The sequence below is a fragment of the Epargyreus clarus genome, unplaced genomic scaffold (genome assembly GCF_041222505.1).
Source record: "Epargyreus clarus isolate Ecla_fem2 unplaced genomic scaffold, WU_Ecla_fem_2.2 ptg000014l, whole genome shotgun sequence".
In the NCBI taxonomy this organism is placed as follows: domain Eukaryota; kingdom Metazoa; phylum Arthropoda; class Insecta; order Lepidoptera; family Hesperiidae; genus Epargyreus; species Epargyreus clarus.
The window spans coordinates 13,169,388-13,192,476 of record NW_027332222.1 but is presented as its reverse complement, the minus strand read 5'-3'; the positions used below and the strand labels follow the sequence as shown (position 1 = coordinate 13,192,476).

The 23,089-nt window shown below is 35.1% G+C and overlaps 2 protein-coding genes and 1 long non-coding RNA gene across 4 annotated transcripts in view; 2 read left to right on the top strand and 1 right to left on the bottom strand.

Moving 5' to 3' along the window:
• The first annotated feature begins 123 nt into the window (after window positions 1-123).
• Window positions 124-8,966, top strand: LOC140746908 (uncharacterized). The gene is made up of 4 exons (XM_073079059.1): window positions 124-313; window positions 6,589-6,593; window positions 7,645-7,732; window positions 8,682-8,966. Exons 1-4 carry the CDS (start codon window positions 221-223, stop codon window positions 8,754-8,756), a joined length of 261 nt encoding a protein of 86 aa, XP_072935160.1. The 5' UTR covers window positions 124-220; the 3' UTR covers window positions 8,757-8,966.
• On the top strand, window positions 6,712-7,556 carry LOC140746909 (uncharacterized). Of its 2 annotated transcripts, none has more exons than XR_012102828.1 (3): window positions 6,712-7,104; window positions 7,212-7,284; window positions 7,402-7,556. It is a non-coding gene; the product is annotated as an uncharacterized LOC140746909 (long non-coding RNA). The 2 variants fall into 2 exon arrangements; XR_012102827.1 differs by having other exon boundaries at window positions 6,712-7,108.
• Window positions 8,967-11,696: 2,730 nt separating the features above from the next.
• HERC2 (E3 ubiquitin-protein ligase HERC2) overlaps window positions 11,697-23,089 on the bottom strand; it is a 49,486-nt gene continuing 38,093 nt past the window's right edge. Inside the window, exons 72-89 of the mRNA XM_073079057.1 lie at window positions 20,822-21,042; window positions 20,574-20,668; window positions 20,391-20,497; window positions 20,126-20,303; window positions 19,774-19,897; window positions 19,516-19,645; window positions 19,301-19,407; window positions 18,903-19,030; window positions 18,211-18,360; window positions 17,753-17,875; window positions 16,742-16,949; window positions 15,856-16,050; window positions 15,404-15,576; window positions 15,147-15,277; window positions 14,618-14,781; window positions 14,129-14,283; window positions 13,909-14,021; window positions 11,697-13,717 (exon numbers count right to left, since the gene is read on the bottom strand). Coding sequence (XP_072935158.1) covers window positions 13,546-13,717; window positions 13,909-14,021; window positions 14,129-14,283; window positions 14,618-14,781; window positions 15,147-15,277; window positions 15,404-15,576; window positions 15,856-16,050; window positions 16,742-16,949; window positions 17,753-17,875; window positions 18,211-18,360; window positions 18,903-19,030; window positions 19,301-19,407; window positions 19,516-19,645; window positions 19,774-19,897; window positions 20,126-20,303; window positions 20,391-20,497; window positions 20,574-20,668; window positions 20,822-21,042 — 2,674 coding nt within the window. The 3' untranslated portion in view covers window positions 11,697-13,545. The remainder of the gene's footprint in view (window positions 13,718-13,908; window positions 14,022-14,128; window positions 14,284-14,617; window positions 14,782-15,146; window positions 15,278-15,403; window positions 15,577-15,855; window positions 16,051-16,741; window positions 16,950-17,752; window positions 17,876-18,210; window positions 18,361-18,902; window positions 19,031-19,300; window positions 19,408-19,515; window positions 19,646-19,773; window positions 19,898-20,125; window positions 20,304-20,390; window positions 20,498-20,573; window positions 20,669-20,821; window positions 21,043-23,089) is intronic.

The following is a 23,089-nucleotide window of genomic DNA, read 5'->3' as shown; positions in this document are numbered from 1 at the left end:
TTTATTTTGTATTTCATAAAAGTATCTTAAAACTGGCTATGTACAACTATTTCAAAATATATAATACAAGTTGTCATTTTCATGTCAATCCAAATCCCACAATATTAAAGGAATTTTTAAACAGTTGTGATCATTATCTAAGAATTTTGTGTGTTTACTAAAACCAAAGATTTATATAAATGAGAAATAAATTATCTAACAAATAATAAATTTAGAAAATATGGCAGGAGGTGTAGAAGATGATCCTAAATTAAAGGGACTGAGTCGATATTTCAATAGCCAAACCAATAGAGGAAGAGCTAATGTTAGTATAGTACAAAGATATTTTAATCGCCACAAATACTTTACATCCTTTATTTATAAATTTTATCTCATAAGTCTTGATATTGCAATTGTACCAAATCTAATAAACTTTGAAAAAAATTGAATTTTAATAAGCAAAAGTTAAGTAATTTAAAAAATTATAAAGGAGTTTATAATTTAGTAGTTAATAATTTAAAGCCGCCAGTCCATCGTGTCCGTGAAACTAGCACAGCATTTGCCAGCAGAGCACTAAAAAATGAGAGTTCTATTCGCATGCACATGAGTTCTATAGTTCCTGATAGTTTTCAGGAATAGTTCTGGCGATTTCACGGAGATAAAGCAGAATGAAATAATGCTCTGCTAACTTCACACAGCAGAGCATTTTCTACAAAATTGAAAAAAAAGCTATTGATTAGTGTAATTAGCTAATACCTGGAGTTCCTAATAGTTTTCAGTGATAGTTCTCGCGAAATAAACTTAAAAAATAATTTATTGATAAAATAAATTGACAAAAATTTAACAAAAAAAAATCTGCAAAAAGCTTATTTAAAAGTGGAAACTCGTCGATTTTGCAAAGCCTAGTAATAAAATGATACATTTGTACAATAACTGACCCAGGAACTCACACTAAAGTGCCAGCACAGCATACTAGAATAGTACAAATCGGAAAGATTTTCGACAAAACTTTTTTTAATATTATTTTCACGTACCCAGGGGGAAGGAACTCAGCGGTTTTACATAGGCTAGTAATATGGCTACAATTTAAAAATATAACCAATCCCAGAACTCACACTAAAGTGCCAGCAGAGCATACTAGAATAACAAAAATCGGATGGAGTTTCGACAAATATTTTTTTTAATTATTTCCACATAACCAGATAGCGGGAACTCATCGGTTTTCTATAGACTAGTAACATAGCTACAATTTAAAAATATAACCAATCCCAGAACTTTCACTAAAGTGCCAGCAGAGCATACTAGAATAACAAAAATCAGATGGATTTTCGACAAATATTTTTTTCAATCATGTCCACGTAACCAGATGGCGGGAACTCATCGGTTTTATGTATACTAGTAACAAAGCTACAGTTTAAAAATAGAACCAATCCCAGAACTCACACTAAAGTGCCAGCAGAGCATGCTAGCATAACAAAAATCAGATGGATTTTTGACAAATATTTTTTTCAATCATGTCCACGTAACCAGATGGCGGGAACTCATCGGTTTTATGTAGACTAGTAACAAAGCTACAATTTAAAAATATAACCAATCCCAGAACTCACACTAAAGTGCCAGCAGAGCATACTAGAATAACAAAAATCGGATTGATTTTCGACAAATTTTTTTTTTCAATCATGGCCACGTAACCAGATGGCGGGAACTCATCGGTTTTATGTAGACTAGTAACAAAGCTACAAATTAAAAATATATTCAATCCCAGAACTCACACAAAAGTGCCAGCAGAGCATACTAGAATAACAAAAATCGGATGGAGTTTCGACAAATTTTTTTTTTTCAATCATGTCCTCGTAACCAGATGGCGAGAACTCATCGGTTTTATGTAGACTAGAAACATAGCTACAATTTAAAAATACAACTAATCCCAGAACTCACACTAAAGTGCCAGCAGAGCATACTAGAATAGCAGAAATCGGATGGATTTTCGACAAATATTTTTTTTTCAATCATGTCTACGTAACCAGATGGCAGGAACTCATCGGTTTTATGTAGACTAGTAACAAAGCTACAATTTAAAAATATAACCAATCCCAGAACTCACACTAAAGTGCCATCAGAGCATACTAGAATGGCAAAAATCGGATGGAGTTTCGTCAAATATTTTATTTAAATTATTTCCACGTAACCAGATGACGGGAACTCATCGGTTTTGTATACACTAGTAACATAGCTACATTTTAAAAATATAACATATCATAGAACTCACACTAAAATGCTGGCGGAGCATACTAGAATAGCAAAAATCGGATGGATTTTCAACAAATAATTGTAGCCAGTAGCCAACAATAATTGTATCTGGTTACGTGGACATGATTAAAAAAAAAATGTCGAAAATCCATCCGATTTTTGTTATTCTAGTATGCTCTGCTGGCACTTTTGTGTCAGTTCTGGGATCGGTTATATTTTTAAATTGTAGTTATATTACTAGTCTATACAAAACCGATGAGTTCCCGCTATCTGGTTACGTGGACATGATTGTAAAAAAATTTTTGTCGAAAATCCATCCGATTTTTGTTATTCTAGTATGCTCTGCTGGCACTTTAGTATGAATTCTGGGATTGGTTATATTTTTAAATTGTAGCTATGTTACTAGTCTATATAAAACCGATGAGTTCCCGTCATCTGGTTACGTGTAAATAATTTAAATAAAATATTTGTCGAAATTCCATCCGTTTTTTGTTATTCTAGCATGCTTTGCTGGCACTTTAGTGTGAGTTCTGGGATTAGTTATATTTTTTAATTGTAGCTATGTTACTAGTCTACATAAAACCGATGAGTTCTTGCCATCTGGTTACGAGGACATGATTAAAAAAAAAATATTTGTCGAAAATCCAGCCGATTTTTCCTATTCTAGTATGCTCTGCTGGCACTTTAGTGTGAGTTCTGGGATTGGTTATATTTTTAAATTGTAGCTATGTTTTTAGTCTACATAAAGCCAATGAGTTACCGTCATCTGGTTACGTGTAAATAATTTTAATAAAATATTTGTTGAAAATCCATCCGATTTTTGATATTCTAGCATGCTCTGCTGGCACTTTAGTGTGAGTTCTGGGATTAGTTATATTTTTAAATTGTAGCTATATTACTAGTCTACATAAAACCGATGAGTTCTTGCCATCTGGTTACGTGGACATGATTGAAAAAAAAATATTTGTCTTAAATCCATCCGATTTTTCCTATTCTAGTATGCTCTGCTGGCACTTTAGTGTGAGTTCTGGGATTGGTTATATTTTTAAATTGTAGCTATGTTTTTAGTCTACATAAAGCCGATGAGTTCCCGTCATCTGGTTACGTGAAAATAATTTAAATAAAATATTTGTTGAAAATCCATCCGATTTTTGATATTCTAGCATGCTCTGCTGGCACTTTAGTGTGAGTTCTGGGATTGGTTATATTTTTAAATTGTAGCTATGTTACTAGTCTACATAAAACCGATGAGTTCTTGCCATCTGGTTACGTGGACATGATTGAAAAAATATATTTGTCGAAAATCCATCCGATTTTTGTTATTCTAGTATGCTCTGCTGGCACTTTAGTGTGAGTTCTGGGATTGGTTATATTTTTAAATTGTAGCTATATTTTTAGTCTTCATAAAGCCGATGAGTTCCCGTCATCTGGTTACGTGAAAATAATTTAAATAAAATATTTGTTGAAAATCCATCCGATTTTTGATATTCGAGCATGCTCTGCTGGCACTTTAGTGTGAGTTCTGGGATTGGTTATATTTTTAAATTGTAGCTTTGTTACTAGTCTACATAAAACCGATGAGTTCCCGCCATCTGGTTACGTGGACATGATTGAAAAAAAATATTTGTCGAAAATCCATCTGATTTTTGTTATTCTAGCATGCTCTGCTGGCACTTTAGTGTGAGTTCTGGGATTGGTTATATTTTTTAATTGTAGCTTTGTTACTAGTCTACATAAAACCGATGAGTTCCCGCCATCTGGTTACGTGGACATGATTGAAAAAAAATATTTGTCGAAAATCCATCCGATTTTTGTTATTCTAGTATGCTCTGCTGGCACTTTAGTGAGAGTTCTGGGATTGGTTATATTTTTAAATTGTAGCTTTGTTACTAGTCTATATAAAACCGATGAGTTTTCGCTATCTGGTTATGTGGAAATAATTAAAAAAAAATATTTGTCGAAACTCCATCCGATTTTTGTTATTCTAGTATGCTCTGCTGGCACTTTAGTGTGAGTTCTGGGATTGGTTATATTTTTAAATTGTAGCTTTGTTACTAGTCCACATAAAACCGATGAGTTCCCGCCATCTGGTTACGTAGACATGATTGAAAAAAAAATATTTGTCGAAAATCCATCCGATTTCTGCTATTCTAGTATGCTCTGCTGGCACTTTAGTGTGAGTTCTGGGATTGGTTGTATTTTGAAATTGTAGCTATGTTTCTAGTCTACATAAAACCGATGAGTTCTCGCCATCTTGTTACGAGGACATGATTGAAAAAAAAATATTTGTCGAAATTCCATCCGATTTTTGCTATTCTAGTATGCTCTGCTGGCACTTTAGTGTGAGTTCTGGGATTGGTTATATTTTTTAATTGTAGCTTTGTTACTAGTCTACATAAAACCGATGAGTTCCCGCCATCTGGTTACGTGGACATGATTGAAAAAAAATATTTGTCGAAAATCCATCTGATTTTTGCTATTCTAGTATGCTCTGCTGGCACTTTAGTGTGAGTTCTGGGATTGGATGTATTTTTAAATTGTAGCTTTGTTTCTAGTCTACATAAAACCGATGAGTTCATGCCATCTGGTTACGTGGACATGATTGAAAAAAAATATTTGTCGAAATTCCATCCGATTTTTATTATTCTAGCATGCTCTGCTGGCACTTTAGTGTGAGTTCTGGGATTTTTTATATTTTTAAATTGTAGCTTTTTTACTAGTCTATATAAAACCGATGAGTTCCCGCTATCTGGTTATGTGGAAATAATTAAAAAAAAAAATTTGTCGAAAATCCATCTGATTTTTGTTATTCTAGTATCCTCTGCTGGCACTTTAGTGTGAGTTCTGGGATTGGTTATATTTTTAAATTGTAGCTTTGTTACTAGTCTACATAAAACCGATGAGTTCCCGCCATCTGGTTACGTGGACATGATTGAAAAAAAAAATTTGTCGAAAATCCATCCAATTTTTGTTATTCTAGTATGCTCTGCTGGCACTTTAGTGAGAGTTCTGGGATTGGTTATATTTTTAAATTGTAGCTATGTTACTAGTCTATATAAAATCGATGAGTTCCCGCTATCTGGTTACGTGGAAATAATTTAAATAAAATATTTGTTGAAACTCCATCCGATTTTTGCCATTCTAGTATGCTCTGCTGGTACTTTAGTGTGAGTTCTGGGATTGGTTATATTTTTAAATTGTAGCCATATTACTAGCCTATGTAAAACCGCTGAGTTCCTTCCCCCTGGATACGTGAAAATAATATTAAAAAAAGTTTTGTCGAAAATCTTTCCGATTTGTACTTTTCTAGTATGCTGTGCTGGCACTTTAGTGTGAGTTCCTGGGTCAGTTATTGTACAATTGTATCATTTTATTACTAGGCTTTGCAAAATCGACGAGTTTCCACTTTTAAATAAGCTTTTTGCAAATTTTTTTTGGTTAAATTTTTGTCAATTTATTTTATCAATAAATTATTTTTTAAGTTTATTTCGCGAGAACTATCACTGAAAACTATTAGGAACTCCAGGTATTAGCTAGTTACACTAATCAATAGCTTTTTTTTCAATTTTGTAGAAAATGCTCAGCTGTGTGAAGTTAGCAGAGCATTATTTCATTCTGCTTTATCCCCGTGAAATCGCCAGAACTATTCCTGAAAACTATCAGGAACTATAGAACTCATGTGCATGCGAATAGAACTCTCATTTTTTAGTGCTCTGCTGGCAAATGCTGTGCTAAGTTCACCAACATCAGTCCATCTACCTATTTTATATTATGTATCTTTAAAGAGCAAAATCTGAAGTTTGTCGTGTTTCTGCTTTGTGTGTTCTGAGGTATATTATAGTCTTTGCGTTACTCTTGATCTTAATTAAGATTTTTTTCAAATATAATCTAGGTTACCAAAGCCACTTACTCAGCACTGGCCATGTACTATATTTATCACAAGTTCTTCAAAAGCAAGAAAAAGAAAACTTAAAATGAAGAATATCTCTTGAACCAGGTGAATTTTTACCCAGGCTTTTTATTTTTATCATTATTAAGATATTAAAAATTAGCGTACCAGCTATAGTCCGATTCATAATTAGGTGTCCAAAATATAAACAAAAGTGTTGACCTATCAAGAAAATACGTTTGAAATGGTAGTTTCTTATTTTTGACGATATTAAAGTAATATAACGATAATAAAATTATAATCTAAATAAATTAATATCAATTAATATTTTCCAATATTTATATTAACTCAATTTCGTTCGATACAGTAATAATAATAAAAAACAAGGTTTATGGTAGAAAAATAAAATGTGATAATGGTAACACAATCGGGATGCAAAACATTTGTGCCGCCATTTTTAAGTTTCGTAGTTGATGTCACTTGATGTTATTCATTTTCGTGATCGTGGTGGAACTCTAATGTTTTCTCGTTTTCATAGCGAATTTGTTAAAGTTTTATTTTCATGTTAATTTATTAAGGTAATCCTATAATCCTATTTTGACAATGACATTTCTTTGTTTACATTTTGGACACCTAATTCTGAATCGGACTATAGAGTAATTTATAGATCTAAAACATAATTTAGTACTCAAAGACACTCAAAGTTTATGTAGGTATTCTTCATCGACTTTAATACTGTTAAATATAAAATTATATATTATGTGTGTGCTCGCCGAGTACAAACGAATAGGCTCGAGTATCATACGTACGTTATACGTCAAATACTCCCCTGCCAAGTCGCCACAAACACTCTTCGTTTCGGCTTGGAGTCGGTTTTTAGCGGCAAATTAAAGGATTATGTTTTTGTTTTCGAAAATAGGGTTTATATACTCGTGATTGTTCAGTGAATTACTCACCTGATTGTTCACAAGTAAGAATATCGGAATGTAGGTATGCAACTAATACAGTTCTGTATAATGTTTACCTAGTGGCGGTATTTAAACCGTGTCTTTTTTTTAATTTTGCTTATAAATGTATAAACTTTGATTTTCAGATTTTTTTCCTAATAGTATAGTATAAAATACTGTGAAGATATTTCATAACCAGCACAAAAAAACGGAACGTCCGTATGTAGTCTATTATATTATTTTTAATTCTCTTCCTATAACGTATTCTTTTTATGACTATAATTAAATAATAAAAATATAAAGATGTAGATTTGTTTTTTAATTTGATTTTTACAGTTTTCTACAGTTTTTTTCAACCGTATCTACAGTTTTGCCCTGTGCTGGGGTTGGCAACCCTGGTTCCAAATGTCAATTGATCAGCCGATCTGACATCTACTTCTAATACGCTAGTGCGCTGTTTTAGAGGTTGTAATTACATAAGTCTACAGAAAAATCAGGTAATAGTTTAAGATATATTTACAGCTCAAATAAGTAGGATTTTTTGCGCTGTTTATAAATTTTAATTTGTTAATATTATAGAATGGCCGGTGGTGAATCCGTTGACGAATCCCAATTAAAGGGCCTCTCCAAATATTTTAACAGCCAGACAAACAGAGGAAGAGCCAATGTAAGTACGAACTATAATATGAAAAAAATGCTGGGTTAAGGATTAGTCTCTAACTAATAAAACGTAATTTAATAAAAGTAATCAACTATTCCTTTACTTTATCTTTTCTACTAAAGACTAAAAGTCTATACTTTCCTGTAGAAAATTCAGTATAGTTTCGTAATCTAAGCTCAACTTTATACGTACTTCCTATGTATTATCGCGCTACATAGGAGCTTGGGCGCAAGTACCGCTGCCCCTAGTAGGTACAAGATGAGACTAAGTGGATTGAGTATTTTAATAGTTGTAATAGGTGCTACCTAGTACGGTAAAATACCTAGTCCCTGAACCTGTTCCAGTATATATGCCTCACCTCTAGTTACCTCACTCACCTTAACTCCTCAGTTTCTTAATAAACAATCATTTTCTTTTATTCACGGTGGAGGGTAATGTTATTCAAAAATATGTATGTCTCTCACTTTTTGGTACTCCCACAGTAACAAAAGGTAACATATTCTTCGAAGTCACAGTAACATATTCTTCGAATATGATGTGTTGGAATTTTCTAAATTGTGGGAGTGACATAGGCATTAATTTTAAGTCCATATTCAGATTTTTGTTTCCATAATAATACTCTATTTTCATATAAAAATTTGAAAGCTTAAAAATCAAAACTATGTTAAATTGTTCAATGTCCTAATTTTAAGATTAAATTGCTCAACTATATTTGGTGAAGCATAACCAATGGAGGATTTTCTCAGCACATTCAGGTATTGCATACAATTAAATGGACTACTTGATGATTATGAAGTTCAATAATTTGCTAAAGAACAAGGTTGAAATTGTTACATATTTGAAAGATTTACCCTATGAAAAAGTAGTATATTATAATCTCTTGCTACACTTCACTCCATATATGAATTCTATCTTCTTCCAAGTTTTATATTAATAATGTGTAATTTGATTCCAGACTGCAAAAGCCACTTATGCTGTAATGGGCGCCTTAATACTGTACTTCACACTGAAGCCAAAATCCAAGAAGTAACCAGCAAAATGTGATAGACCTTCTATTTATTTTGTTAAGTCATTTATTTTTATGATGGCAATAAATCCATTTAACATTAGGTGCATTAAAATCATATAAAAGATTTAGTGATTTTATTAGTAATTCAGACAAACCCACTAAATTGAGTTCATTTCAACCATACAATAAAAATATCCCTGTTTAGTATGAATTAAAATCATGTGAAAGTTATCTAAAGTAATTTCATTAATAATTACCAACCTGAGTCCTGTCAAGTTACAAAATAGGCTAGTTGACTCCTATCAAAATAATCAACTAAAAACTGTCTTTTAGTGCTTTTCCTAAACAATCTGAATAGATCAATATTGATTCAAGAAATTGTAGGACCATTGTGCTAACAATTGCGAATAATGATTAATACTTTGCATTATTTTAGATGATGGTTATATAAAAAATCTGAATACTTGCATTTTTGTTTATCGATTATGTAACAACATCATGACACCAATAATCTATTTACCATCTTAGCTGACAGTGTTTTCATACATCCCAAATAATACAATCTATTTATACCTAATGAAATTACTGAGGAATTATATGCAATTTAGGATTTATTTTAAACAGGGTCAACTAGCCTATTTTTCCCAATAAACAAAATTATTTATAAGAGTGAAGTCAAATAAATTAATTTATTTATATAATTAACCTTCCACATTAAACAATGGTAAATAATAGCCTTATATAGGCTAAAAATAATATATATAATAAAACAAGCATTATTGAAATAAATAATTTATTAAAATTAATATATAGGTATACATAATTCGAAAATAAATAAGCTGCACTGGACAGATTATGTCACGATTATACTTTACAGATCTTGAAGATGAGACAAGATATCTATATATACCTACATAAAATAGCTACTCTTCTTGTCTTTGGTGTACTACACTTATTCGATATGCAGTTAAGTGTAAAAAAATATTTTAAAAAGAATAATTGGAATGAATATCATGGTTAAATCAGGTCCTAAACATTTAATTTGTTTCAATATCATAAAAGTAGTCAAATTGACTATAATTTGTGCATGCTAATATTTCATGAGTACAAAATTTTACACTAAGTGAAGCACTAGCACCAGAACTATTAGAATAATAGCTTAGTGAGATCTCTACAACATTATAACTGTAGATTTTTGTGATTATTTCACTGTCGTACTATATGTCGCCTATAATGGTTCAAAATTGCATCTACTTATTATGTACAATGCTTATGTTACCAAAGCCATAATAAACAAAGTGTTGGGTGTTTAATAAGTCACAAAAATGTTGAAAACTTTTAGTTTTTCCTTCTCACTTGTTTTCTTTTCTTCTAGGCATTGTACATAATGATACAATTTTATTCATTATGAGTGACATAAGGATAATAACAATAGCACACAACATACATAGAATAAATTATAATGACAGTAAAGCTTACTTATTTTTAACGCACAAACCTAGCGGTAATACTGCAAAAGGATTAAACATCGAATTTCGTACATACATTTATCCAATATATGACGCAAACTATTTAAATATAAGACAATAAATATTATAATATAATATCATCTATGCATTGCAATATGACTAGCTTCCAATGTTTGTTCTGTAAAATGCACATTCCATTCAATCTCCTATCTATCAAACTTATCAATACAGATCACCACCATGGTCAACCTTCCATCATCACAGTTTCTTTAAGCTCCAATCGAAATAAAAGCCATGTGTGACATTTATTTCGATATGCTTCCATTTTCCAAGTTTTAGGTACAAAATGACTTACTGCGAGCTACTGGATGCTACTGGAAGCTATGTAGATTAATGAAGACTCACCATTTTGTCCAAAGAATTGCTTTTACAATATTAATTTACCGTTATTCGTTGTCCGTTAGTCATATCATACTAAGGCTCGTAAGTCATTATTCACGAAAAGTATGCGAAAACATACACTTCTCATGAATGCCTCAAAACAGTAATCATTGTGAATCGGTGGAAGAAGTGTTGAACTAAATATCCTTAGTTGATAAAATATACGAGTTAAGTTAGTTAAATAATAATAAATAGACTTGCACCAAATACAAAAATGTCACTAGATATAATATTAGGCCCTTATATATGCATTAATCTTATGGCAATAATATACATAAATAAGCAAATACATGTAAAAGTTAGAGTAGCCTACTAGTGTAATTCCAGCATCCACACACTCACTTCAATATAACAAATTTAATACAAATCCAGCAAAGCATAAGAATAATAATTATGCTGTGGATGGAATGCTAAATAGAAGAGAGCAGCGACTTCTCTTTCACATAACATTAACTTAAATTATAATATAATACACAGTATGGTGTTTTCAATTATTTTTGAGAAGTTGATTAACGCGCTACCGCGTGTTTAAATCAATACTTACATAGTCACCTTTAAATCGATGTAAACGCCTAGTACAAAAAGATCCTTAAATTTAGAACATGCAATTTAATTTATGCTCTTAGGTCAAAATATCATAAGTATTTCGATGAGTATTAAGGTAAAAGATTTTATTTTACACATTGTTCAATATCATTTTATCTTTTTGTTATCAACATTAACGTTACTATAATATTCATTTATAAGCTAATTCGCAAAATTTCATAATTATATAGCTAATGAAAATAGTATTGAATATTTAGAAGGAATACAGTTCTTTTGCACCAGTGTATGAATTTTATAAGATCAGATTTATGACGACCCGCGTGGCGGAGCGGTCACCATACCGGTCTGACGCGCAAAGGGTTCCGGGTTCGATCCCCGACCAGACAGATATTTAAATGATGAATTGAGATTTCTGTTTCTGGGTGTTTGTGTATTTGTCTATGTGTGTGTCCATGGCACCCACGACACAGGGAATCCTAGTGTGGGGCTGTGAGTGTAGAAAGCATTTTATAAAAAAAAAAAAAGATTTAATGTGGTTGCCAAAGTAGTGAAGGTGTTTGCTAACATGCAGAATGTCAACGACAGACTGACTGTAACTTACAAACAGTATGTATAGATGATTATCCATACATTTTGTATGCTTTAAGAAATACGCGTGACTTACGGACGTGTATATCGGTCTGTGGATTTACTCCTTTTCAACATGATTTTGCGTTTCTAGATTATTAAACTTTTATCAATTAATTATTACGATGTAGTCGTAATACCAGGTTTGTATGTATTTTTATTTTCAGTTAAGTATACGATATTTAATTGCATTTTAGTCTCTTAGGAATATAAATTAAATAGAACAACAATATGAGAATTTGAATATATATTAATAACTCGATCACAGCGCCAACTACTCGATCCAAATTATGTGACTTTCTTTTTTGGCACTAAACCAACTCTATATTGAGCAATATAGAAAGTGAAATATAGAAATTGTTAATAACTTGAATACCGCGTCTCTTTCCACAATAGCTATAAACTAATATATCGCAAACCAAATAATATAATGTGAATATTACCTCAGTCAGTCAAGTCGTTCACGAGTTAACCGGTGCATTGAGGTTTAGATATTAAGATAATAAAGGTAACGTAACCCTATACCTATCGATGCGGATGCGAATTGAGCTTTATATCTATGACGCTATGAGGGTTAATAACGTCTCGCGCATAAAATTAAAAACGATTTATATTTGTTGCTGAAAATAGTATTTTTAAAATAGGGGATAACATCCACTATTACTATTACTTAAAAACGGTCATGATTCAGTGATGACCCCTGAGCAACATGCGGGTGATGGTCTTGATTGAAACATCTTAAAATTTTTAAAAAATACCCATCTATTACCGAATTTATTTAAAATTAATTAGATGTTCAACTTCAGACCACTCATGCATGGTTTTTTGAGGTAATATAAATAATTCCTGATTATCTTTACTTCATTGTGACTTTAACTTCTAACTTAATACAGAAAAATTATAATATCGGGAGCCTTCACTATATCCGAAAACCGTTTTATTTTTTAAAACACTAAACTATCTATCAGCTTATGCGACGATCAGTGGTCTTTTAATATTACGTAAATCTAAGTTTTATTTTTTTACGGACTATTCAGAAGACTGCAAACAAATTTCATTGTAAAAGCATACCAGATAACATTATCTACAAATAGGAAGGTGCAATAAAGGAAGAATCTTATACAAGTGTGATCAGAGAAGTCAACTGTTAGAACGACGTGTTGTATCATTATGTTCCCAAACCCATTAACCATCACTCTATTGCACATTGTTTTAACATAAGATGGTATAATAATCATACATTATTATGATGTGCACTCTTTGATTGATCGTGTTGAGCTATGGCATTCCTTTTCTTGCACATGCACATGCACAATACACCATGTAGCCGAACACTATATTCCATACTAGTTCATGATTGGTCGATCATCACTACCTAGTGTTTACTGTTTGATGATCATATCAAACGATCAATAGCTATTGATTACTTGCCAAACTTGTGGTACACTAATTACATTTTCTGATTTTCTCGTTCGAAGACACTCATATTATCCGACTGGAATAAAAGTACCGCTGAATTCTCACAACACACCGCGTGGTTTACTTATTGCACAAATGACGTTCAATGGTCGATCAACTCAACGTGTCGGCCGACCACTCGTTCCCAGACACTCACGTGGTCCAACGTCCTCCGGCCGCGGCGGGCGGCTCGTAGGTGTCGGGGCATGTTAATCGTACAAGAATGTGATGTCCACTGTTCGGTCGTTGTGTCGAACAGTGAGCTACCGCTATAGCCAGGCGGGCTGGCGCGTGAGGGAGTAGAGCGCGGGCGGCGGCGCGGGCGCGGCGGGCGCGGCGTCCTCCGTGTCCGACTCCTCGGACGACACGCGCTCCGCCGTGCTCAGCGCCACGCGCGCGTACTCGTCCGTGTCGATGCTCTTGCAGAAGTGGATCGCATATCTAATGCAAGGGTAGTTTATTTAATAATAAAAAAAAGGTTTAAGTATCATAATTTTTAAGAATTGTATACTCTATGTTAATAGAATTTAAGTTTTGAATAATCAAATGTACTTGAACGGTATAAACCGCATGAACTATGATAACTTAATAGGAAATCGAAAATAATATTGTATTAAAAAAATGTGTCTTACCTAAGTTTGTCCCTCAAGACAGATTTACATGAATATCTTGGCATCTTGAGAAGGAAGAAACATGTGTAACTTTCTGGCAGGAAATTATCGGGAGGTTGATACTTATCTAACACCTGCAAACGATGAATACATTTTATTTTAAATATAAGTAACATTCTACAAGCAAGCATTCTAGAAATTACATACGTCATAAAGTTTGGTGCAGTTCCGTTATTGATACCTGTAACACAAAGTCCCGCTGACGGGGGTCCTGTGGCGCGCGGGGTAGTCTCGTGCGGCCCCACACGAAGCGCAAGAACAGTGCGCGCTCGCTGCCAGACAGCTCCTCCATCACCTCCCAGAACCACTGCACCAGCGGCGCCGTCGGCTCCACACCTGGATGCATATACCACACACCATTTAATACAAATAATAAGTTTTTTTCAACATAATTTGATATAATCTATACCTTAACATACTAGGTCAATCGATCGATATGAATTGAGGTACCTCCCATAAGTAAGATTCGTCACATTGCCTGTAGGCAAAAATGGTATCTTAATCTTATTTTAAAAGACATGAAAGATGGCAGAACCATTATAGTATATTGAAGCAATTCTTACGTTTACATAGATTTACATAGGCTGATTTACATAGGAGGGAAAGATATTAATCCTATGGAGTGACAACGTATCTTTGTTTGCAGTTTAGTAAAAAGGTATAAACTTGCCCTTATAAGTGGCGGAGGCGCGCAGCACGTTGACGGGGATGTCGGGCGAGCCGCACACGAGCGTCTCCAGCTCGGCGGCGGTGAACACGGCGAGGTAGGGCGCGGGCACCACGCGCGACATGCCGTCGCGGACCGCGCGCACCTGCTCATCGAACTCGTGCAACCTGACACGTCAAATCAATATTTTATAGTGTCATAAAATGTTATAAGTGGTGACAGATCGTTAACATCTTTCAACTATTAGAGATTTTAGTGCGCTTTCTATAGATCATAGTCAAGTGTAGGTAGCACGAAATTCTAAATTTTCTTTTAGGTACGCGTTTGAATGCTTTCATTAATAGAATAAATACGTACAAAAGTGAAGACAGACAGAATACGTACAGATACTGTGAAGTTAGCAACCAGCAATACTATGTTTACACTATAATCTAATCCAACTTATATTTGTTTACTACGAGAGAAGACCTGCACGTACCATTGAGAAAAATAATCATTATCATAACTAGACTGCAGTGAATGTCTACTTTACCTATACTGAAGTGCCAATTGCACGTAATCATCCTTATTCTCGGGAGTAACTCTCTTGTGGCGGGTAGACAGCGGCACCTCGTGACCCGCTGCTGAAGGTATCGAGAACGGCAGGTCGAGGTTTTGTAATTCCTTAAACCAAACGGAGTTCAATAGTGTTAAAAATGTACGAACATATAAAATCTTCAATTATTGATTGTTTATTTCATACAACAAAACAGTTGCTTGCATTTGAGCGTTGAGGTATGCGTTACAAACCTTATTAGTGCTGGTCATGTCACGGATACAGAGCAGCGCGGGCAGGAAGTCCTTATCGACCTCGGCCAGGTCCTGCGGTCGCAACACCTGGCCGGCCAGCTGCCGCCACACGCCCTCCGCCAGCGACAGCGACAGCGGCGAGCCCGTGCGGATCGCGATGCCCATCAGCACACCTGAACACAAGACAGGTCCAAACTTTAACCACAAAGTGATCTGACTGAGGATGTTATTCGATAAACAGTTACTTTGAGATTACTAATGAAGTTAAGTTATGCCCATCTGATTTAAGAGTCAATAATACACACAGTCATCTACATTATGTCAACACTTTATAGCAATTTTGTTATGTGGCTTCATAGTTTAGTGTGTGTGTAAGACTAATAGTTATATAAGACTTTATTTTTATTGTTATAATTATAATTACAAAATTAAATATTTCGTAGCTAACTTACCAAGAAATCTGAAGCAATTGAGGTGTAGCGGAGTATTGGCCACAGGGTTGAGTAGGAAGGCGTCTCGCGATGCCCCAGCGTCCCCTCGACCATTGGGTGTGGCCATCAGCAGCGGTAGAGAACCGTTTTGCAGCTCCTCGCACATCTCCGCGATACTTTCGCTATATCCACCGCCGCAATCGTCGACACTCTCACCTAAAATAAGCAAAGTTAGGAAAATGAAAGGAATTTAACATTATTTAAAAATATATTATGGAACGCTTAAAATTACTTAAGGAGTTGTATAATTTGTCTTAAACTAAGAACTATGTTAGAACGTCTTGTAGCATTAATGCTGGTATAATACTGCACAGCTAAAATAGAATGTTAATATTTTAGGAAATCTCTATGTCGTAGGTACCATAGACATAGTATTACACAGACTCAGAATAGAAATTTTAGATATTCATTTAAACATCCGCCTGGTCAGAGATGGAACTTTGAACGCTTTGTATTTCAGTCGACACGACGTCAGTTTCACGACGACATCCTCTCTCCTACATACAGGTAGTAGCATATTTAGGCATAGTTTCACTAGTAAAACTTAAAATAAACAATTCAAATTTATAATTCAAATTTCGTTTATTCAAAATTGATTCATATTGATTTTTTTTCGAACATCAACAAACTACTACCGCTTTGAAAAGTGGTTTGTTATGGAGAGGAAGAGGCGAAAGAAACCGTATGTGCGAAATTTAAAATCTTTTACAAGTATGTATGTTATGAGATGAATTGCTTAATAGTCTGTTTGTACGGGATGATGTGTTCACCCAGCGAATAAAATCCCAGTTTAAATTAAAAATATATAAATAAATAAAACTTAAAATAGCATAAATGTGACACTCACCAACAAACTTGACCTTCCACGCGCGGTGCGGCATCGCGAGCGCGTCCTGCGTGAGCGCGGGCAGCCGGGCGACCATCTGGCCGAACACGGAGCGCATGCCGTGCGGGCCCGCCAGGCCGCCGCCGCGCCGCGCCCGCCGCGCGCCCACCCGCGACAGCTCCACCACCGGCCCGTGCTGCTTGTCGCGCACCATCGTCGCCGTTATCACCTGTGGGGTCGCGTCGTGATGTATAACGTTGAATTTAAAAAGTGAGAAGTATAATAAAAAATCGACATACAATAAAAAATTGGACGATATATTATATTTTTGTTGAATTTAAAAAGTGAGAAGTATAATAAAAAATCGACATAGAATAAAAAATTGGACGATATATTATATTTTTGTTACCCGTCAAAATTCTACATATAAGATTTCATAGAAAGAAAGAAATGACAAATTTCAGTAAAACATAGGATTATTAATAATGGGCGTAAATGGATCATCACCAGTGTGTCACTAATATAAAATATACACAGATATAAATGCGATTCATATTCATATTCATATTCATTTATTTGCTTTTAAATGTGGTACAATGTGGGTTGGTAGGAGTATTACAATTTTTCTCACACTTAGCTTCAGGGAAGCATGCAAAATTTTAAAATTTCATTATAATTATATTAATAATGATTACATTTCATTTAATTATACAATATAGATTATAGTGTTTACTTCATGAGAACAATTTATATATTTAAAATGTTTGCTTTAGTTTGGTACATTTAATCATAAATAACGTCAATACTGTCAATAAATGAATCACAATGTCAATACTAATAATAATAACAATTAATATGTCAATCTTTCTTGGCTTTTGATTAGAATATTACACTCGCTTATATAAGAATATTTCTTTATAAGTGGAACACTGTTGGTACACCAGAATGTCTTACGGATAATCATATAACTTCATGACAAGAAATACATACACTTATATACCTACCTAATGAATTTGACATACAATGACTTACCTTTCTGAATGCTGCCTCTTTCACGGTATAGAAGAGTAGATTTCGTAGTTGCTCCAACGGTCCATCCAAGTTCAACATCGGAAGATGTGAACATACGAGCTGAGAGAACTGATGTAGTAACACCTAAAACATGGACAAAATAGCATAACTTCTATTTACATTATTATGTGTGTCTACGTATTTGAAATTAATGATCATTACGGACATCGGGAGAAAACCTACATACCTGAGAGATCTTTAAAAAATAAAATGTTTTTAAAGATTATGTCAAGTCTGCCAATACTTGGCCAGCGTGGTGAACTATAGCCTAATCCTACTCATTCTGAGAGGGGTCTCGTGCCCAGCAGACACAGTAACGGGTTAACAACATTACAGTGTGCTTTCTTACATAGATTAAGTTTTATACATGCAAAGTTTTCCTATTAAATAATGGTAGCAATGACCAGAGTCGTAGTTACCAATCGGTTACAAATGTAGTTGACGGGTATGTCGCGCAGCACATGGCACTCGAGCGGCGGCGGCGGCGGCGCGCGCGGCGACTTCACCGCCTCCACGCACAGCGCCACCGTGTGCGCGCTGCCGCACGCCACCTTCGTCACGCGCTTCGCCTGACAGGAACAATGATTATTTATACTAATCCACCAATAAAAACACTTGGTAAGCCTTTTTTTTTGTTGACGCGGGGGAAACCTGCAAAAGGCACCCTAGGCCGTGGGAGCGACGGCGGATTATGTGGAACTTTTACCGCACTAAAACCCCCCCGGTGGCCGTCCTCGGCGTTTGGTGGAGAACTCCGGGATCTCTAACGGAACACAACCGGAGTAAGGCTGCGAAGCCTAAGTAAATCACTTGCTTCACATTGTGATCTTTGGGATCAAATTATAACTAGTTCAGGTTGATCAGAATATTTCATACTTATAGCTTCCATTAATTATCTAGTAACAGATGAAAACATGTTTATTACCCAATTTATAAACGTAAAAAAACATATCTTCGCAAATATCGAAATAATAGGTTGTAAAAAAAATAGTACTACAGCAACTATAACACATAAAAACGTTAAAATACTTTATTGAAACTAAGTCCTACTACCCCGATATCCTATGGTATTAAACTATCCAGTAACGATTATCCCAGTATCCAGCCTTACCTGCAGCGCTGCGAGCAAACGCGGTCGTTGTGCGGCGAGCGTGGTACCGTCGCCGAGCTGCCCCTCGTCGTTGTCACCCCACGTGTACACCTCGCCCGTATCCGTGCACGCCACGCAGTGCAAACTGCCTGAAAAAATAAACAAAATACCACTATTAGGTATTGAAGTATTTTGGGACACCATAGGAGGATTTTTGTGACTATCCTATCCTATGCAACATTCTCCTTACACAAGTTAAAGACCATTTGTTAAATTATATGACTTTTTTAAATGTGTAACATATTCTGAAAAACAAAAAATTGAAAAGCAATTCAATTAATCTTAAAGTACGAAGATATAGTCAAAATTAGAACTTTAACAACATACGGGATCTTAAGTAATGTAAGAACATTTCATACCAGTAGCAATCGAAACTATCATCTTTCCCTGCATGCCCGTAACACGCATCGGTCTTCTTACGTGCTCGTAGCTGCCATGACCTAGTCTGTGATAGTCGCCTTTGCCCCTGTTAAAGATTAGTTATGATGTTAGAGATTAGTTATATATCTTACAATATTCCGTTACGAATTTAAAATTTAAAAACTTTTTAGGCCAATATTCACATATAACTTACCAAGTATAAACACTACCACACTGACACAACGCCACAGAGAACTGTGAACCACATTCTACTTTTATAACTCTTAATCCTTTCAAGCAATCGATTCGCATCGGCACCTTACAGCCCTCAGAGCCACCGCGTCCTGTGAGGAGAACAAACCCTGGCGTTAATTGTATTTACAAATGACAATAATTTGATTTTGATTGTTCGTACATTATAATACTTTATTATATTAATTAAGTTGTAACACGCTATCGTAACAAGTCTTACCTAGCTTTCCATAATCGCCATCGCCCCACGACCAAACATTATCGTCGTCAGTTATGCACAAAGTCTGTGCATCTCCGGAACCGCAGGCCACGTCTACAACGCGGTACATGGATAGAGCTTCTACCTACAAAACGAGATTATTATTAAATATATATAATACATTCTACGATCATCAAGCAGGAGGAACCAAACGATGGAATGCTCGTAATAAATAGTTTTACGTAAACCATTATTGGTTACTACAAATATTTTTAATAAAATTAGGAAAGATCTAATGAGTTAGCCTTACATCTAAAATTAAATCTTGAAAAGTCAGACTCCCTCCATTTTATTTCGGAGAAAATTAACTTACCAGTTTAGGCACAAGTTGGTCCTCAGAGTCCCCATGTCCGAGCCGTCCGTATCGTCCCTTACCCCACGTGTAGATACGTCCGCGAGCGGTCAAGCACGCCGAATGCGCGCCGCCACACGCGATGACTACTACCTCTAGTCCAGACAGCGCCGATATCAGCTTTGGACGATCGCAACTCCTGTTGATCCATTTTTTTTTAGCAAGATACCAATGTACATAACAGCAATTAAAACAGACTTAAATAGTGAAAAATTCTCTGACTTACAATCTATTGCCATGTCCGAGTTTTCCGTCTTCCCCTTCACCCCAGCTATAAACATCACCTTCGCTGGACAGCGCTAAACAATGCTTTCCACCAGAGTTACAAGCTACCTGTGTACAGAAAAAATAAGAGCCAATTTATAAACAGCCTCATTTTTTTATTGTTTGAGCAATGGTCTTCTTTTACCTTAGTGATATAAACATGTTGTAAAGCTGTTAGAAGAGTGGGTTGGTAGACGGAATCAATTCCTCCAATGCCTAAACGACCGCCAGCACCATATCCTGTAAATTATTGACGTTTTATAATACTTTTAAGGTTCGTTTGAATCTATAAAAATATATTTTATTAAAAGTATACTAGCGTCAGAATTGATATGTTAACCGTTGTATAAGTGTTTACAGTTTATTATAATTGATAGAAGTTAGTATGCTAACCGGTAGCAAAGACTCTGCCTTCAGGCGTGACAGCGAACAGCGTCTGCTCGCCGCCGACGATTTGTACGGGGTTGAGGGCGGCGAGTTGTATGCAGGGCGCCGGAGTGCGCACCTTAGCCCCCTCCACGCCGCCCAGCTGGCCGCGGTGGTTGTGTCCCCAGCCGTACACCGCGCAGCCGCGAGACTCGCCCTCCCACCACCCCTGCCAGTCCTCCGGCCGCCTGCGGGCCAAGTTCAACACTAGACACTCTTTCGGGCACAACACTTACTACGTTCACTAACTACTGAGGATAAAAAGCACTAGTCTCGATAACAACGAATTATCGACAGACGTTAGCGAACCAATTACATAGTAAATCGAGATTATAAGTTTAATGTTATTCTCCTTTGAAATTTTTGGCTTTATATTAATCTCGAAAATAAATGAATGTATAATGGAACCTTCATTTAACTCGTTATAGGCGGTGAGACAATGCATAACCTTTATTATTCACACGAGCACTTGTACATTTCAAATAAAAAGCACTCCAATAGTTTACCAACTAAAAATTGCATCCCAAAATACGTATTCCATAAAAACAAATATTAAGGAATAGCATATGTTTTCTGTTGTATCAGACCTAAAACAAAATATAATATATATTGTTTTAAAAGTGTCATGTGTCCACGTAAATAGAGTTTTTGTTGAACCTGAAATATAGATATCGTGTGGGCATGCAAAAGCGCTGCAACGCAGCACTTCCAAGTTTCTTACGATTCCTGTACGTATTGATAAAAAAAATACCCACACCATTCCCTAAAGTTATATCTTATGTTAACCTCGCAATTATTTCTTATTGTTTTATTTTACGAATGGACAGTTCAATTCATTTTATTTGTGAAGTCGATGAAACATAAGTATGGACATGAGTGGCCTTGTAAAATTTCAGTTTAGAACCCTAATTAATAAGTCGATTCTACCGTAACGTGCTGTTGAATATTTATGAGTTGGTGCTTCTTATGTGAAGTAGAGTATGGACAAACATACAATGTTAACTGATCGAATTTCTACCAAAAATGAAACAAAATTTTGTAATTTTTGTAATACTGATTATGAACAAAAATGTTACCAATTCATGCAAAGTACAAACATGCACGGTACATGCAAAACACATTTTGCGAACGAATTTGCAAACTCCCTTTTGTATCTTCCAATGTGTCGTGAGTCGTGGACTTTCTAGTGTAGTAACCGCTTAGCTCAACGATCGCTCGACACCCGATTTGACACATAGCTACACGCGTGCATTCGACATACACAATAATAAAAAGCTACTCCCTTTTGCCTCCAAAACAGTTATCGCTTGTTGTAATGGCGTGTCGAATTAACTACTTTTTTAGTCGATCAGCTCTGACAATAAATTCGGACATCTTGGAAGGAATTGGAAAGGGACACGTGTTACAGTTATAAGTAAATAATTCATTTACCTTTTTATCCAGTGCAGCACAGTCTCGTATTGCTGCCTGGTGGACCAAAGAGTATATGAACACTAGGTTTTAAGAGACTGCACTTAGGTTCTATGAGACAAATAAAAATTTGGAAATATCGTCTGCATTACTATTTTAGTTTAGTGTAAAGCATTTTGAAATATTGAGTATCTAATACTGAATGCACGCATACTTATTGCAGTAATATAACATTTAAAAAAATAAACTATAATTGTAAGAAGATCCATAATGCAAAATGTTCTGAGAATGTTAACAATATTTAAGAAAACAAAAAATCTATTGTGTATTGTTTGTGAGTGTGCAAGTCGCGACTACCTAAACGAGCAAAATGTATAATGGTTTAAAATATTCAGACAGCTCTATTTTGGGATCAGATTTATTATGTAAAATTTACATATAATAGTCCTTCAATGCGATACGGAAGCTGGCAAATGCAAAAATTTTAATAAATTCTCGAAAATGTGTTAAACATGAATGTCGATGTTAGTACGAAACATGAATCAAGAGTTTGTATTTTTTGTGAAATTGATGTTGATGTATTAAACTAGTCTATCACCTTGTTCGCACCACGCTTGAAAATTCCATTCAGTGTTAGGTCAGCTCAAACAGAGTTAATAACCATTTCGGAAGACACACGTGCAACTATGAATGTCTAGTAAAGGGCAAGTTCCATTCGCGGCAACTATGGGATCGATCGTGGGGTTTTACTTTGTACATATCCTCAGACCGTCTCCGTCGGATTGACACCGTCATCGGCTCCGCTGGATGGACGTTAGAACGTGT